The sequence below is a fragment of the Anabrus simplex genome, chromosome 5, assembly GCF_040414725.1.
Source record: "Anabrus simplex isolate iqAnaSimp1 chromosome 5, ASM4041472v1, whole genome shotgun sequence".
Lineage (NCBI taxonomy): Eukaryota > Metazoa > Arthropoda > Insecta > Orthoptera > Tettigoniidae > Anabrus > Anabrus simplex.
In genome coordinates, this window is record NC_090269.1 from 323,266,951 (window position 1) to 323,286,480 (window position 19,530).

The window sequence follows — 19,530 nt, forward strand, 5'->3', positions numbered from 1 at the left end:
ATAAAAAATAAATAAAAATAAATAAATAAATAAATAAATAAATAAATAAATAAATAAATAAATAAATAAATTGACTGATATGGCCTTGTAATAATACTCAACATGGCTTAGCTGTGTTGATACTGCTACACGACTGAAAGCAACGGGAAACTACAGCCGTAACTACCTCCCGAGGTCATGCAGCTCTCTCTGTATGAATGATGTACTGATGATGGCTTCGTCCCGGGTAAAATATTCCGGAGGTAAACTAGTCCCCCATTCGGATCTCCGGGTGGGGACTACATGAGAGGGGGCGATCATCAGGAAGATGGATACCGACATTCTGCGAGTCAAAGCGTGGAATGTTAGAAGTTTGAATCATTGTGATAGGTTAGAGAATCTGAAAAGGGAGATGGATAGGCTAAAGTTAGATGTAGTTGGTGTAAGTGAAGTAAGTTGGCAGGAAGAACAAGATTTTTGGTCAGGCAACTACCGAATTATCAACACAAAATCAAACAGGGGAAATGCAGGAGTTGGTTTAGTAATGAATAAGAAAATAGGGCAGCGGGTAAGCTACTATGACGAGCATAGTGAAAGAATTATTGTCGTCAAGATAGACACCAAACCAATGCCCACCACAATAGTGCAGGTCTATATGCCTACACTATTTACTATTTATTATTTACTAGTTCAGCGGATGATGAAGAAATTGAAAGAATATATGAGGAGATAGAAGATTTAATACAATATGAAAAAGGTGATGAGAATATAATTGTGATGGGAGACTGGAATGCAGTGGTGGGCCAAGGAAGAGAAGGTAGTACAGTAGGAGGATTTGGATTGGGACAAAGGAACGAAAGAGGAAGTCGGCTGGTTGAATTCTGCACTGATCATTATTTAGTCCTTGCCAATACTTGGTTCAAACACCACAAACGACGGCTGTATACGTGGACGAGACCTGGAGACACTGGAAGGTATCAAATAGACTTAATTATGATTAGGCAGAGATTCAGAAACCAGGTGTTGGATTGCGAAACTTTCCCAGGAGCAGACAAGGACTCTGACCACAACTTGTTGGTCATGAAATGCCATCTGAAGCTGAAGAAATTGAAGAAAGGAAAGAATGCAAAAAGATGGGATCTAGACAAGTTGAAAGAAAAGAGTGTGAGGGATTGTTTCAAGGAACATGTTGCAAAAGGACTAAATGAAAAGGCTGAAGGAAACACTATAGAGGAAGAGTGGAGAGTCATGAAAAGTGAAGTCAGTAGGGCTGCTGAAGAAATGTTAGTAAGGAAGAAAAGATCAACTAAGAATCAGTGGATAACTCAGGAGATACTAGACCTGATTGATGAACGAAGAAAATACAAGAATGTTAGAAATGAAGAGGGCAGAAAAGAATACAGGCGATTAAAGAATCAAGTGGATAGAAAGTGCAAGGTAGCTAAGGAATAATGGCTGAAGAAGTGCAAGGATGTCGAAGGCTGTATAGTCCTGGGAAAGGTAGATGCTGCATACAGGAAAATCAAGGAAACCTTTGGAGAAAGGAAATCTAGGTGTATGAATATTAAGAGCTCAGATGGAAAGCCACTTCTAGGGAAAGAAGACAAAGCAGAAAGATGGCAGGAGCATATCCAACAGTTGTATCAAGGTAAAGATGTAGATAATTTGGTTCTGGAACATGAAGAGGCTGTTGATGCTGATGAAATGGGAGACCCAATTTTGAGGTCAGAGTTTGACAGAGCTGTGAGTGACCTAAATAGGAACAAGGCACCTGGAATTGATGACATTCCCTCTGAATTACTGACTGCCTTAGGAGAAACCAGCATGGCAAGGTTATATCATTTAGTGTGCAAGATGTACGAGACAGGAGAAGTCCCATATGATTTTCGGCAGAATGTTGTTATACCTATTCCCAAGAAAGCCGGTGCTGACAGGTGTGAAAACTACCGCACCATTAGTTTAGTATCTAATGCCTGCAAAATTTTAACATATATTATTTACAGAAGAATGGAAAAACAAGTTGAAGCTGAGTTGGGAGAAGATCAATTTGGCTTCAGAAGAAATGTAGGAACACGTGAAGCAATCCTGACCTTACGTCTGATCTTAGAGGATCGAATCAAGAAGGACAAGCCCATGTACATGGCATTTGTAGATCTAGAAAAAGCATTCGATAATGTTGATTGGACCAAGCTATTTATGATTCTGAAGATGATAGGGATCAGATACAGAGAATGAAGAATTATCTACAATCTGTATAAAAATCAGTCTGCAGTGATAAGAATCGGCTTTGAAAAAGAAGCAGCAATCCGGAAAGGAGTGAGGCAAGGCTTCAGTTTGTCCCCTCTCATTGTCAATGTTTATATAGAACAGGCAGTAAAGGAAATCAAAGAGAAATTTGGAAAGGGAATCACAGTCCAAGGAGAGGAAATGAAAACCTTCAGATTTGCCGATGATATTGTTATTTTATTTGAGGCTGCAGAAGATCTCGAGAAGTTGCTGAATGGTATGGATGAAGTCTTGGGTAAGGAGTACAAGATGAAAATAAATAAGTCCAAAACAAAAGTAATGGAGTGCAGTCGAACGAAGGCAGATGATGTAGGAAATATTAGATTAGGAAATGAGGTCTTAAAGGAAGTAGATGAATATTGTTACTTGGGTAGTAAAATAACTAACGATGGCAGAAGTAAGGAGGACATAAAATGCAGACTACGACAAGCAAGGAAGAGCTTTCTTAAGAAAAGAAATTTGCTCACTTCAAACATTGATATAGGAATTAGAAAGATGTTTTTGAAGACTTTCGTGTGGAGCGTGGCATTGTATGGAAGTGAAACGTGGACGATAACTAGCTCAGAAAGAAAGAGAATAGAAGCTTTTGAAATGTGGTGTTACAGAAGAATGCTGAAGGTGAGATGGATAGATCGAATCACGAATGAAGAGATACTGAATCAAATTGGTGAGAGAAGATCGATTTGGCAAAATTTGATGAGAAGAAGAGATAGAATGATAGGACATCTTTAGACACCCAGGACTTGTTCAGTTGGTTTTTGAAGGAAGTGTAGGTGGTAAGAACAGTAGGGGTAGACCAAGGTATGAATATGACAAGCAGATTAGAGCAGATGTAGGATGCAACAGTTACGTAGAAATGAAAAGGTTAGCACAGGATAGGTTGGCGTGGAGAGCTGCATCAAACCAGTCTATGGACTGATGACTCAAACAACACACATATCCACATGTATCTTGAGCTCTTTCTGAACACATCATTAGAGGCATTTCTGAAAGATTGACAGTGGATCAGTTTCATGCACATTTACTTGAGTTCTTTATTCCTTCCCGTGCATTGTCTTCTTTGGTGCAAATGCATTATTTCAAGAGTGCAGCATTTGAATGAAAAATCGTCTGAATATATTCAGGCTGTAGCTAGGTTTGTTGGCATGGTCAATTTCTTCCGTAAATTCATCCCCAATTTTGCTGAAGGAGCAGCCCCATTAAATGCCTTGAGGAGAAAAGATGCTAAATTTGAGTGGGGTGATGCCCAACTTGAAGCTTTCTATGACCTGAAATCTGCCTTTTGTAATGCTCCTGTACTGGCTATGCCATATTTTTCTAAACGTTTCATTCTTCAAACCGATGCCTCATCTACAGGTATATCTGGTGTTCTCCTTCAGGAATTTGAAGAGGGACGTCGTCCAATTTCTTATGCTTCCCGTAGTCTAAATCCTGCTGAACGCAACTATTCGATCTATGTATTAGAAGCCTTAACTGATGTTTTCTCTTTAGAAAAATTTGGAATTTACCTTGAACACCTCCCTTTTGATCTTGAAAGAGATAATCAAGCACTGAGTTGGGTACTGGCCAAACCAAGAAGGACTGGTCGACTTGCGCATTGGCAGTACGCACCTCAGCTTTTCAATTTGAAGCTCGTCACATTCGTGGCACTGAAAACGTTGTTGCTGATAGTCTCACTAAGATGTTCTATCATGGCAGTTCTGATCCTCAATCAGAGCCTGTAGATCCCTCTCCTGAATAAGTTTTGGCTTTTGTTAATGTAGTTCTCACTAATTCCCCTTTTCTTTTCAAAGATATTGGTAAACATCAGGAAGAGGATGCTGAATTAAAGGCAATTATTGACAGGATTAAATGTGGTGAACATGTCAAACCTTATGTTCTTAAGAATGGTGTTCTGTGTTGTTCTGCTTGCGTTCGCAGAGACCCCAAAATTTTAGTTCCAGCTAACTTGGTTCCTGCTCCTTTTAAATATTTCCATGAATCCCCTGTCGGTGGACATCTCGGTGTGTTCAAAACTAGGGACAAAACCCGTAAACATTTCATTTGGAAATCCATGGATGGTGAAAACCGTACCTTGGTCAAATCTTGCAAAACCTGTAATACTAGTAAACCTGCTCCTAATACTCGCCTAGCTCTGTTATCATCTGAGCAAGCTTCCCACCCTATGGATAGATTATTCATTGATTACATCAGTCTTTTCTCGCGATCACGGACCGGCCATCATTTCATACTTGTGTGTTCCTGTGTTCTTGCGTTTTATATGGCTGTTCCCAACTTGTATAGCTAATGCTAACACTAACATTTCTTGCCTGAAACAGATCTTTGCTTCATTTGGACCCTGTCAATTTTTGGTGAGTGACAATTCCAGAGCTTTTACCTCTGTGCAATTCTGCAATTTCTGTTTTGATTTGTCAATTTCTCATGTAACTACTATTCCTTATTATCCAAGGCCTAATTATGCTGAAAGAGTCAATCAAAATCTTAGATCTGCTCGTATTGCCTACCATTCTGCTGACCACTATAAGTGGGATTCATCACTTAATTGGTTGTCATTTGCTTTCAACACTGCCATTCATGAAAGTCATAAGCAAACTCCTGCTTCACTGATGCTAGCGTTCACCCCCAATTCTCCACTTTCTAATCTGTGGTCCATTAACGATCTTTTACCTAATGCAGCAAATCCAGAAACGATCCGTGCTGCTTGGCACCGCTCACATAAAAATTTGAAAGTTTATTACGCTAAAGTTCAACGTAGCCAGGGTGAAGACCGCACAATCTGTCTGTGGGTGACTAGGTTTATGTAAAGACTACTTTTTTTGCTAGTGGTTTTTTGTCGCTTTCCGACACAGATAGATCTTAAGGTGACGATAGGATAGGAAAGGCCTGAGAGTTGGAAGGAAGAGGCCGTGGCCTTAATTAAGGTACAGCCCCAGCATTTGCCTGGTTTGAAAATGGGAAACCACGGAAAACCATCTTCAGGGCTGTCGACAGTGGGATTCGAACCCACTATCTCCCGGATGCAAGCTCACAGCCACATGCCCCTAACCACACGACCAACTTATTCTATGAGCAGTGCTGCGGACCATGTCATTAGTAAGTTGGCCCCCAGATTTCGAAGTCCCTGCACAATTTTGAAATATCTAACCCCTGTGTCATTATTAGTCAGCGATCCTGAGAAGAAGAGGATCAGTCGAGTTCATTTATCTCAGGTTAAGATCCCCTAGTTCAGAGATGGTACTTTAGAAAACATTTAGGTACCTTAAATAATCTTAGTTATAAGCAAATTTTTGGGGTAAAGAGCCGGCCGGCTATATTGGACATTTTATAGGTTAATTAGGAATTCTTTTGTTGTAATAAGGATGGTCGTTTGAGACCATGCTAGGTATAATTTAGTATAATGTCTTTTAGGTAAGGTTAAGATCTTCATTCATTTTCATAACTAGGGATCCCTTGTAAAATATTCTGGCATAAGGGTAAACTCTGGCAGATTTTATTTTAATCTTTCACTATTGTTTTTTTTGAAATTATTAATAATGCTTGCCCCAGGGGGGCTCGGGCAGTCCCAGTTCTGTGGAAGGGGATCTCCCGATGGAGGTCAGGGAGACACCAGTTCAGGTGGCTCGTAGCTTTTGTCCACCGAGGTGGCTTTGGCTTTTGAATTCCCTGTCTGCTGCCTATGAATTTATGTTGCAGTGGCTGGAGGGGGCTGCAATCTCTGTTTCAACCTGTTGTGCCTAGTGGAGAGGCACGTTGAATGTCTTGGGCTCTACTGTCCAACACCACAACCCAGTGGTCAGATGTCCAGTTGGCGAAAACTTTATTTCTACCTGACAACCTGACGTGCCTAGTTGAGGGGCACTTTGTACGTCTTAGCGACTATCGTCCAACACCAGTGGTCAGATGTCCAGATGGCAACCACTTTATTTCTACCTGACAGTAACCTGATGTGCCTATTGGAGGGGTACTAGCGCCCAACACAGCAACCCGGCGGCCAGATGTCCAGGTGGCGGCAATCGTGCTAGACTGTGCCCCATTTCGCTGCCTGACACTCGTTGGCTCAAAGTATTGATGGGCCACACTACAACTTGCCTGTGCACAGAGTTGGAACTAAATTTACATGGAGGCTGGTGGCAACGGCCGTGTCGGCAGCAGCATATTCAGCGATTCAGAGATTTTGTACTAGTTTTCACTCTGTTATAGGAATAACAGACTGAAAACTAGTACAAAATCTACTTATTTCAGACCTTGACAGGAAGAAGGTAGTGGATACCTTCTTACAGAAAGTGAATATGACCTACGTTAACAATTGAATATACCTTTACAGTGGACTTAAGTGTTGAACATTAAATACTTTCACAAGATTCTATATATTTCTTTTTTCACAAGGTTATATTTTATGATGTTATTTTTCAGTGGACATAATAAATGAACATTAAATATTTTCACAGGGTTGAATCTTGCTATGTTGTATTTACATGTAATTTTAGGAATACCACAACTTAATGAAGAACATTTGATATAGTGACATTTTAATATTTTGGACATTCAGCACAGAAAACATGACTGCCAAAAAGTGTAATAAATTTTGTCTCGAGGTATGCCGAGTTTTTGGGGAGGGGAGTATGCCACGATTGTAAGAAATATTTATCGAACTTAGGAAAAAAAAAAGGACTGTGGGAAGAAAAGAAGTACCGTATGTTATCTTTGTATGTTCATATGTTTATTTGTTGGACTTCGAAGTGTAATATTTTAAAAAGAGGTTTTTTTTTAAAAATGTGGATTTTATGTATAAATCGTTTTCTGTAAAAATAGGGTTTTTATAACTTTTTAGACATGGTGTACTTGCACGTGTAAGGTCTGTAGGATGCTTCGAGGAATTTCCGGTCGTCCTGTAGTTCTGACAGGCAACGGGTGAAGTTGTCTTCCCACCTGATGGGTCCCCGGCCCTCCAAGGTAATTTTTTGCTATGGGCTTTACGTCGCACCGACACAGATAGGTCTTATGGCGACGATGGGATAGGAAAGGCCTAGGAGTTGGAAGGAAGCGGCCATGGCCTTAATTAAGGTACAGCCCCAGCATTTGCCTGGTGTGAAAATGAGAAACCACGGAAAACCATCTTCAGGCCTCCAAGGTAAGCTCTATCTCCTTGTTATTTCATATTTTCAAGTTTCAAATGTAGCTTTAATTTAATCTGCTTTACCCTCGGAGTCTGCCGAAATTTCACCCATTCACCAAATTTAATTTCGCATGACTTAGCCCTCGCGGCTAGTCATATTCATTTTGTGTTAAAGGCACTTCCCTTTTCTTTTGGTTTTGTAAATTGCTTTATATGTAAAATTTGATTTCCCTTTTCTTTGGTTGTAATTATATAAATGTGTAAATTTCAATTTTCCCCAGGGTATGCCTCTCGTAATTTAGTTTGCTCTTAATATATTCTCGTTCGGTACAAGCTCCTTGTTCTAAAGTGTTTTAGGAAAGGCTGCTTCCTGAACAGGCTCTGAGTTAAGGTGTTAATTATTTTTACCTTTCCCTTCTTTCATCATGTGTTACTTTTCCATTATTATCATGTCTAAATATGCAGGCATCATTTGTGAATATGTGTTACTTTTATTATTATTATTATTATTATTATTATGATGTCTTAACATGTAGGCATCATTTGTGAACATGTGTTACTTTTCTTAATTGTGTTAAACTATTCCTACTTCTGGTATGTTTTCAAACTCACCGCCGTGAAGCTGGTATGCGTCTCTCTAAATTTGTTGTGTTAAACTTGCATCATTGATGGTTCAGAGTATAATGTTATTTAATTTATCATCCTCATTATTTCATTAAAATGTAATACGTATATCAAATCACCGCTAATTTCGTTTCACCAGTAATGCCCGTACCTTCCAACGCCCTGCCTAGGGTCCCGCCGCTTCCTACTTCCGTTCCTTTAGTTTTCATGTTGCCTAAACTGATAATTACATTCTTCCGTTTTCTGCATTAATCATGCACATGTGTTCGAGGTTAATTGATCTGGTTTAAAAATTATTATTCTCCTTCATGCCATGAATTATTATTATTATTATTATTATTATTATTATTATTATTATTATTACGTTTTAATTTCTATGTTGTGTAATACCAAAAGGGCTACATAATGAAAAGTCTTTAATACTCGTGACGCAGCATGCTGGCGTCTTGTCAATCTTGAATCTTAAAATGGTGCAGCATGAATATGATATGAATCATGAAGTCCAGTTAAAACACAGATTAAAATGTTGTTATATGCATAGAATTGCCCAATTATGAAACAACATGAGTGGCTATGCAAATAAAATTATATGCATATTGTACATAAAATAGTTTTTGTGATTAGATGAGGAAGGTTGAACTTGATTGTGTGTTGACAATATGGGCCTAAAAGGAAAAAAATATATGAGTTAACTAAAGAAAACACTTCAATTGAAACTGAGTGCCCATCTGGTCACTCACCTCCTTGCCCATCCTGCATCGACCACTCCACCTCAGTGTTAAAGCTAACGGAGTGACGTCCTCGAAGACCGCTGAGGACTGACTAGGAGGGGAGGTTGATGGGAGTTTGATGTAAGGGGAGAGGTGAAAGGTAAAGCAGTACTATCAGATGATATAGATGTTGATATAGATTTCAGATTCCCTATGAGAATGCCAAGCAGGTATCAAATTTTGGTAAAGAGACAAAGTCTCTCATAGTGCATTGGCACTGCCGGTGGCTCCAAGTAGCCTACGCAGTGGCCTTCATGGTATGCACCAGCCAGCGTCTTGGTAGGTGTGCTACGTACCAACTGATTGATGAGCCCAACCTGGCACACGAGGGCAAAACGCTGGCACCAGGAATGAGTTAGCTGGAAAATTTATAATGTCCAATAACGGAACATTTATATTGGTATTAAACATAACCTTGTCACGAATTTCAATTCTCTCATAAGAATGATTCTGATAATGATCCACCAAACTGCTACATCTGTTTGACTTCAGATAATCAATAGGAGAATCAATTTGAAGTTCTCTGGTAGCATATGGTTTTTCGTATAAAGCACTTGAACACCCAAATCGTTGGCAATGTAAATGGCCTACGTACTGTGACGCTATATCAATTGATACCTTATCCTCTAATTTTAACAAAGAGAATATAATCTTCATTCACAGATAAAATGAATAGCTTTATCACTTTTTATAACCTCACTTTTAAAATCCTCAAAAGGTATAGTAATTGAGAAATGTACTAGGATTGGTAACAACACAGAGTTTTGGCCTTATCTGAAAAATAAACAGCTATTGACAAATTTATCCTTGAATGGTTTAATGCAGCCTAATATATTACACGTAACTACGAAATAGTCACGATGCGTTAAGTACACTTGATCTGAATGAAAGTGCATCTGCTGTAATATGAATTACATCCAGGCATGCAATACGACTGACATGTCCTAATATATAAAAATAGTTTTAAAACCAAATTTCAATAAAAACATCACTACACTAACGTTTCCTAATCAAACCAAACCAACAAAAAGAACTAAACATGCTCATGTTTAGATTTGAACAAACTGATCGGGGTGCCATTTTAGCTAATATCAATAGCTGCATTAAGGTCTGATATACTGTAGTTGGTCTTGGTTCAAGGCAGGAACATGTCTAACTTCATCACCAATAGTGTTCTTCTGAAATTTGATGATATCTCAACTCTGTACTTTGCCAAACTCAATGCACAACAAACAACGGAGAAAATTCGTGGATGATAATCCATTAAACTGTAGACTTACTTACTTCCACATCAGTTTGGAAGTCAAAGAGATCAATACGTTGCCAGTTGCTACCATCTAGAGCCAGAACATTCCAGGCCTTAGATACTTGTGCACAACGACATAATGACACAACATCCAGGTAAGAGAATATCCTGTGAACAGAACAAATTAATGTAAAAAACTGAGGCTGAAAAGGAGGAGGATCAAAAGGTAATCAATCATTAGAACCAAAGAACAATAAATTATATCCATTCATAATGAGTATTCCAGTAAATAATTCTGCAGTTTTATATCTTAACTATCATTCAGGATTGAGATTAATGTTGCAGTAGATGTCCACTCATTTCAGAAATTCTACCTGTCCAGCAGTTAACTAAACCTACCATTGATTTCTATTCCAGTATTCTTTCTCAACAGTTATACTTCTACCCCATAGTTTTTAATGTAATTTTATATTATTATTTTTATTATGTTTTGTAAATGACAGACTTCTATATTACACACTGTACTTCCCATGCTTTGAGAGAGTATTTTTAATCTGTACTTGCTCCTGTATTGCATGTTCTTGTTTGCAAGAGAACATGCAAGTCTCAATGTACATCTTGTAAGATTTCAGATTTGTTTAAAGGGAAAAACTTCCATTTTAAAAACATTCATCATAAATTACAATCCACTGATGTCATATGCATAAAATTTTGCATCTTAGGGCGTTTCATTTATATGACAAAAACATTCTCTACGCTCCTTTCCTTGATGCTAGTAACTGAACATAAGTAATTATCAGTGAAACAATTAGAAAAGTTGACATGAAAGGTAACAATTTAAAACAGAAGTATTTTCTAAAGGAATACTTCAAGAGATTCTACAGCAGGCCTGGCTCACATTGGGTAACAAAGCTCTCACACTGCCCAAGATAAGCTCAGAGACATTTCTTTTCTGCTGTAACTCGAGGGCAATGTTTTCCTCACACCATTCACAACCCGTCACTCTCTGCCGACCGAATCCAAAGTCTTCACAATTTCTACCAAAACATTTCTAGAGAGAGGTTTCCATACATACACAGACTGATTGCCAAACTCTTCAGTGTGCTCAGTACCACTGTGAACCGTTGTTTTCTAGCCTGAAATCATATATAAGCAAGATTCATTCTTCCATGTTACATGTTCCCTCAAAACCTATCCAAAAATAACCAGTACACAGACCCTGACTCCAAACATTAAAACACTCATCCAACAAGAAGGATGCCCAATGTCTTGAAGCCGCCCCAAATAAAGGTGACGAGTATGTCAGTCATATTTTGTATTTTAATAGATCCATTAACCTTGTTTGAATATGATCATTTTTCATAATGTTTACTGCACTTTTTAAATGTTTATTATGTTTGTTATTCATGCATTTTTTTCCACAGACTTCAGTTTGAATAAATAATCATTTACAGCCTTAAAATCCAGGCTAAATCACAAAAATGTTTTCTCCAATTTCTTTTTTTCTTTTCTTATGTCACAGCTCTTATTGTAAACAAACATCCTGGAAACATTTCTATGCCATATACAGGAAGGAGACATTTGTTGAATACCACCACCTACTGGCGATTGGCAACATGTGGCAACTTCACTCTGTATCACCTAGACACTCCAGAATCACAAAAATACTGCACAAGCTACTAGTTTGTTTACAAGTGGATACCTGCCATAGGTTTAACTTACAACTCATATATACATTTTATTTTACTCTGTCTAGGGTAAGATCATCCAACATTATACACAACTAATATCCCCATTTAGAGTTTCTTACTGTGTACAATTTGTAACCCTACCTGAGTACGATCTCCCGATTTTATGTTAGAAAATTTTCGTAAAATAATTCGTAATTTAAGGTAGTGAAAAATCATGTGATTTTGTTAAGTTTTTTTTTTTGCTAGGGGCTTTACGTCGCACCGACACAGATAGGTCTTATGGCGACGATGGGATAGGAAAGGCCTAGGAGTTGGAAGGAAGCGGCCGTGGCCTTAATTAAGGTACAGCCCCAGCATTTGCCTGGTGTGAAAATGGGAAACCACGGAAAACCATCCTCAGGGCTGCCGACAGTGGGATTCGAACCTACTATCTCCCGGATGCAAGCTCACAGCCGCGCGCCTCTACGCGCACGGCCAACTCGCCTGGTATTTTGTTAAGTTAAAATGCAAGAACATAATATTACGAGTAGGATTTGTAGCTAGGAATTATTGTACATGTGCTATATATTATTATATTTGTATAACTTTTAATTTCGATAAGAATCTGTACATATGGCATAGCAGTGAAGATTGCGCAAGACTGTGCAACATGGGAAACAGTGACACTAACAGTAAAGACAGTTGAAGTTGGGTGAAAGTGTTGCAACAAGTGGTTTGAAAACCTGGGGTACAATTGAGAAGTATAGGCTGAAGATTGTAATTCATCAATGTGGATGAATAAGAGAGAGCGCTATTTTTTGTACTGGCCTCTCGGTAGCCAATCCAAAGGCTCTAATTTTGAACGAGGCTGTGGTAACTAAGAAATGCTTGGAGATGTGTCAGGGAGAACATTGCTACTAGTGAACTTTTGGAGACGCTACAGCCACGTGGAGCGAGGAAAACACACACACACATGTTCGTGCATGCAACGTATTCATTACGAGTACTTTACAAGGTCACAAAATGAAATGGCGTATGGCTTTTTAGTGCTGGGAGTGTCCGAGGACATGCTCCTGTTTTATTTATATAGTTATTCATATAGACCCTGTTGTGCTATATTTTTCACTAAGGTACAATGGCTAAGATATGTCTTGGTGATGATTGGTGTCCTTTCATTTGAAGAAGTTTGGTGGTACTTATTTGGAACGCTGGGTGGAAGTGCTGTCTTTCTGCCCAGCACACCTCTGCCTGTAATTGTAGTTCTGATGTTCCTTTCCATTCATTTCATTCTAGCAATGCAATGCATAATAATGTATATTTGATTTAATTTTACCATTTTTAATCATACAGAGTAAGATTTTCATATAAAATTGACACTGCTACTGTGGTTTTCTTGTTGACATGAATTTTTTATGCAGTTATTCATCCTGTCTTTTCATTTGCTTATGGGTTCATACATTTTTTCTAGGAGAATTTCATTGCGGGAAGTACCCAACTTGTTGGAAATTCATGAACTTTCCGATGTAGAAGAGGTATTCATTGAGCCTCTAGACGTTGCAGTTTTTCCAGACGAAGACAGTGGGGATGAAGATGGAGGTGGCTTTGTTGACAATTTACCTAGTAACCAGCTTTGACCCTAGAAACTACAACTGTCTATCAAGACTTTGAAGATGTGCGTGTCAAATTGGATCAAGCTGAGCTGGAAAAGGTAAGACCCAAAAAGGTACCTCAAATTCCTACAAAATGGGAAAAGCAAAACCCCAGCACACATTCAGGAATATTTCACAACAGTGACTTCACTGAGCTTTGAGAAAAATTGTGTGTTGAACTGTCTGAGTCAATTTTTAAAGATTACATTTTTGATCACAGTTTCTGAATCTAACAAATATGCCAGCTTTTTAAACTGTCCTTCCCCAAATATTACTCGGCAAGAAATGAAAGATTTCTTTGCAATTTTGATTTTATCTGGAGACAATAATGTTAGAAGAGATCATGTTGGGAGGATGCGGGTGATGTGCACAATTCTATAGTGGTAAATACTATGGAGTGACACAGGTTTCTTGAAATTTGCCATTTCATTCACTGTGCTGACAACACAAATTCAAATTTCAATGACAAAATGTGGAAGTTGAAACCTCTAATTGACCTTCTACGCGATCTTTTCATAGAAAATTTTCAAGGTGAAGAGCACTTGTCATATGATGAGTGTATGGTAGCATATTTAGGGAGGTATTTCTGTCAACAATTTATTCAAGGAAAACCTATTCGGTTTGGTTTCAAGGTATGGTGCCTAAACAATCGTCATGGATATCTTGTAGATTCTGAAGTATGCCAAAGAAAAAATCCTAACGCAAATGCCCAGTATGAAGCAGAATTTTGGAAGTGCACAGTCCCCTTTGTAACAATGCTGAATAATTTTCGACTGATCTGAACAATTTACCCTTCAAATAATACTTTGATATTCTCTTCACTGGAATGGGATTGCTAACACACCTTAGTGCACAGGGATATGGTGCTACAGGCACACTTCCAGGAAATTGCATTCCTAAAGACTAATCTGAAATCTTTAACTACCATGAAAAAAGAAAAACGGGGTACACGTGATTACCGAAAGAGCTTGGAGGAAGGTGTTCAGGTTTGCCATTGGGTAGATAATTCAGTTATAACTGTAGCATGTCAAGTTATGGAGTGCACCCTGAAAAACAGGTACCTCGTTATGTGAAAGAAAAAGGACAGGCTAGAGGTGGAGAAGTCTGAGTGTCTCAGCCATACGTAGTTTCTCAGTAGAATATAGGTATGGGAAGTACTGACTGTAAAGGTCATAACTTGACAGATGTGTGAGTAGGAATACAAGGGAAAAGTGGTGGTGGGCAATTTTTGCCTGGCTCTTGGATGTAGAAATCACAATGCATGGCAACTGAAACATGTTTGGAGAAGTGTTTAAAGAAATAAACACTTCGAGGCATCTTCTAGCAACAGTACAGAAGAGGATCTTCTCCAACACAACAATTTCCTGCAGAATATATTTGAAGCCAAAGTACTGGGTAGGAATGGCAAAGAAAAACCACACAAGAAGATCCTAGAAGAGGTAGCGGAAATCAAGGGGTACTGTACCCTTGAAAATTGGTAATTAGGCTGTATGGGAAGAATATTTTATTATCGGGGTGGAACAATGCATTAATTTATCATTCAGGAAGGAGATTTCAACTCTGCACTGTCTCCGCTCGCCAGCGGCAGAACAGGTTTTTCCCGACGAGCCGGCAGCAGTCTTGGGTTTTTTGTGTCTTGTTCTAGACCCCAGCTGTGTGACACGTGACTACAGGTTTACCAGGCCAAGGGCGATCAATACTTTGAGAATTGATACGTCATGATATTTCATCAATTGGATTGGAAGGTTAGCTCGATCGCAAGATTTCAACCAATGGGATTCAACTAACAGACACACCTACGTCTTGAAGAAATAAATACCCGTGTATCTGGGGAAATTTGCTCTCTTTATTCCTTACTTTTCTTCGCATCGCTGACTTTAGCTGTTTTACCTGGCTAATTGCTTCTTGCAAGAACTTGTCTTCATAAAATAAAATTGCCTGTACTACTGGGAGACGACCTACACGACGTTGGAAATTATAGGCATCAATTTGACGAAAGATGGCAATATTTCTGCTTCTGAGGAAATTTTAAATTGTAATATTTGTTTGAAACATCGCAGTTCAGATTTCATTAATAATCTGAGGAACATTAAAGTACGTAGAACTGTGCCATCATAAAGAATCGAGTGTGTGTGTTTGGAATTATTACTAAAACAAATTTATTAGTTTCAGCTTTTTACCAGAAGACGAAAGATCGCAAGCAGTCCTGAATTATTTCGAAGGATGGAACCTCAACGTTACAAAGGAATCTATAACTGTTCCAAGTCTTCATCTGCTGCAGCCATGAATAACTAAAATGTGAGGCATCATTCAGCCAAGGGGAAAGTATTACTCGAGATGAAACCTGATCCATTTTAACTGATCATCAGCCGAGTCCAGAAGCCATGTCCACTACAGATAAGATTTCAAACTATTTTTTCTGTTCATCTGTTGTAATAATATTGTAGACGTAGTCCTTGTTTAGATATTGGCGATAATTTCTACTAGTCTTTGTAGTTAGAAATTTCATTCTTCTTTCATTGGTGTTGGTAGAATTTGATGTGTGAGAGAGTGTACTTGGGACCTGTATTTTGTCTTACTTGAGTGCGTGCTTCGTGACATGTTCTCACTGTCCCAGAATTAACATAAGAGAGTGATAAAATTATTTGATCCATTCGAGATAGGATAGAGTCATCTATGATTTCATTAAGCCATAGCCTACGATGACGCGACCGCGCGCGCATAATAATAATAATAATAATAATAATAATAATAATAATAATAATAATAATATTGACGTTACGGTCTAAAAGAATATGTAAGGGTCATGAGTATAATTATTACTGTGCTTACGAGTGATTAATATGTGCTCTATTTGAAGTAGATGTAGGCCTGGAATATGGTCGTGACTTGAAGGTTCACATTTTTACATTTGCTGATATTTTGGATTTTGAGACTTGTAAATGGATTTTATGATAGGATATTATTTGTGTGTCCGTTACATGAGTCGATTAAGGAAGAGAGTATGTCTTTGAACATAACTTCTTGGGAAGCACATATTGGTCGATGTTTTGAGAGAATAGGAGAATAATAATATTGAAGTCGTGACTCGTGGACCGCATACGCGAATGCTTATTTATCTGAGACTGTAGGCAAATTTAAGGAATTCTTAGTGATGATTTCTATTGTAAAATTCTCCTGGAACATCGTTGTGAATTCTATTTCATTGAAAAGTGATAATCCTGATACCATCACAAGTCAAATGATCGTAATGGTAGTCCTTATATGACACCGTCATCGGGAAATTTTCTCAAATTTCAAATAATTACAAAAATAAAAATCAAGGGCTAGGTTTAGTTAAATTTATTTGATAATATTGCCGTGGACCTAAGCTTGAATGTGAGATGGATGAATGGATGATATTTTGTAAATAGGATTTTTCATGGCGATATTTCATCATGATATGGGTACGCAATACGCGTAAATTTCTTCGATTTTTTGATGTTTTGCGGTAAGCCAATTTGACTCAGTTATAAATCTTTAAGTGATTTTATGGTAAAATAAGATAGATTAGGATCTTGTGCTTCGAGGAAGATGTTTAAGCAAGGATCATGTCAATGAACTAAGCTCACAAAGTGTAAAAAGAGTAACCTAATACATCGTAAATTTTAAGCATTTTATTATGAGTTGTGCACAACATTGAGTCGATTTATACAAGATTAAAAATATAATATGTTGGATGAAGGATTTCAAACTAATTTAATTAAGTAATTTAAAGTATAAATAACTTATCAGAATAATATTTAATCAAAAAAAATGATTATTTGGTTTTTGCTATGAGGTGAAAGTTTCATTGATTTATGAGTAAATAGCAAAAATATTGTCAATTCAATTAATGATTTAAAAATCAGGTTTTTGATATATTGAGATAGGATTTTCTCAAATAAGGAGATAATTAATTTTCTAATGCGATTTAGTAAAATTCAGTTTCATATCTTTGCAGACTGTAATTTGGTGAAAAATTTCGGATGAATTCCAGCAGGGAAGAATTAATTATTTATTCCAAGATTTTAAATAGATGGTTTTTGGAAAGTACTACTAATTTTCTAATAAATGTTAAAACCCATTTTTAGTGTTTTTCATTTGTCGCCAGTCCTTACATTATCCCTGTCCTCAAAAACTTTTGCGTTGCCGTTTAGGGAACATTCCGCTCCCTGGGACTCTCGCTCAGCAGTTGAGCTACCTGGTAAAACGGGGGAAGGTGTAATCTTTTTTGGTGCCCTTGAACGTGATGGGCTCGATATATTTGTATTTTGTGCCCAGAACGTGTTCGGCCCGAAATATATCGGCGACGCCAATCTAAGGACTCGATCTTGTAGTCCAAAATTTGGACAAAAGCAAGATGCGGCGACAATAAGATTTTTGGGTTATTTGGTAACATTTAATAGCCTAGATCGATGTCGCAGATAGCACTTAAGTTAAAGTTAGGAAGGGCCGCGTTTTATATTTGAAATAAAATCTTGGTGAGATTAGGAAAATTCATTTTTTTATGCGATTGAATTTGCGCAATATTTCGGATTTTTGATAGTTAAATATTATCAATACAATATACAAATCTTTCCCTAAGGTGGCGAGCTTAATTCATTCGTGAACATGGAACTGGACTTTGGTTTATATACTCGAATAATATTCTCCCCGAGGTCTGAACTGCCGTTTCGTAAGAAAGTTTATTGTTATGGATGAGTGGCGTACATTCTTGGAGAATGTCTTAGGCAATTTGAAGGACAGCTTAAAACAGGACCTTAATGATAGCAATGATAGACTGAAACAGGAACTTAGTGATAAACTGAAACAGGAATTAAGTGAAAATAGTAGCCAGTTAGAGTGGAAATTAAGTGAAAATAATGACAAATTAAAACAGGAATTAAACGAGAACAGTGAAAAACTGAAACTAGAACTGAACGAGGGACAGGATAAATTTAAATCCGATTTCAAAAGTGCATTGGAAGAAATACAAAATAAAACTGACGAAAACATTAATAAACTGCACATGGATCTGAAACTATTTAATGGTAAAATAGCATCCATTCAAAGTGAACTTGTGGCAGTCAAGCAGAATTTTTCAAACCTCAAAGGTGAAATACAAGCAGGCATTACCCGTTCATTGGCAGCCATGTCGAATGAAGTAAGCGAGAGGCTAGCTAAAGTTCAAACAGACGTTCTACATGGGCTTGATAAATACAAAAACGAGGTAGAGAAAAATTGTCAGAATATTGAAGAGAAAATTGTAGACAACGCAGAGGATCTTACAGCAACTAAGCAGCTTGGAGTAGAAAATTCACCGGCCTTTACGAGACTTTGAAACAGGTGGAGAAGGAGTAATAGCTGAAATAAAAGTTTCTCAAGTTACCACGTCAGAAAGGTTAGAATACTTTTACGAAACTATTGAAGAGACACAGACATGTCTTAAAGAAATAAAAACGAGAATGGACAAGGAAATTAATGAAGTAAAAGCCGAGTCAGAAGCATCTAAGCGTGAACTTCAGGATGGAATTAAAAGTCTTGTTGAGGAGCTTAAGGTGATCAAACTTCAGGGCGAGAGTCACAATATTGTCACATCTACATTACTGGAGAGACAAGGACAACTGGAGAAGCGGATGTCTGGAGAAGTCCCGACTTCGACTCCGAAAACAGATAATAAGATGGACATGGCTAATCCCATGAATAACACAAATCCTTTCATAAACCAGGACAGTAGCAGGATAAATCCAGCGAATATCTCAGGGCAAACTCAAATCGAGGATAGTGGATAGTGTTAAGTGGAGGTCTTGTGGTAGCCCCTTTTGGTGCTTTCGGGAAGAGACTAGCAAGTCAGATGACCCGGGAGCTACAGCTGGCCTGGAGGGTTTCTCTGTGCCTTTCTGAGAGGTTCAGTTGAAGTGTGTTGCTATTTATTTATTTATTTATTTATTTATTTATTTATTTTTTTTTTTGCTATTTGCGTATGTCGCACCGACACAGATAGGTCTTATGGTGACGATGGGACAGGGAATGGCTAGGAGTGGGAAGGAAGCGGCCGTGGCCTTAATTAAGGTACAGCCCCAGCATTTGCCTGGTGTGAAAATGGGATACCACGGAAAACCATTGTCAGAGCTGTCGATAGTGGGGTTCGAACCTACTATCTCCCGAATACTGGATACTGGCCACACTT

The 19,530-nt window shown here is 38.0% G+C and overlaps 1 protein-coding gene across 6 annotated transcripts in view; it reads right to left on the bottom strand.

Annotated features, from left to right (window-relative positions):
- The window catches only part of LOC136874049 (F-box/LRR-repeat protein 20), a 458,706-nt gene that overhangs the window by 197,788 nt on the left and 241,388 nt on the right, over nt 1–19,530 (bottom strand). For all 6 annotated transcript variants that reach the window (XM_068227643.1, XM_067147555.2, XM_068227641.1 and 3 more), the window contains one exon: nt 10,060–10,189. In XM_068227643.1, coding sequence (XP_068083744.1) covers nt 10,060–10,189 — 130 coding nt within the window. The remainder of the gene's footprint in view (nt 1–10,059; nt 10,190–19,530) is intronic.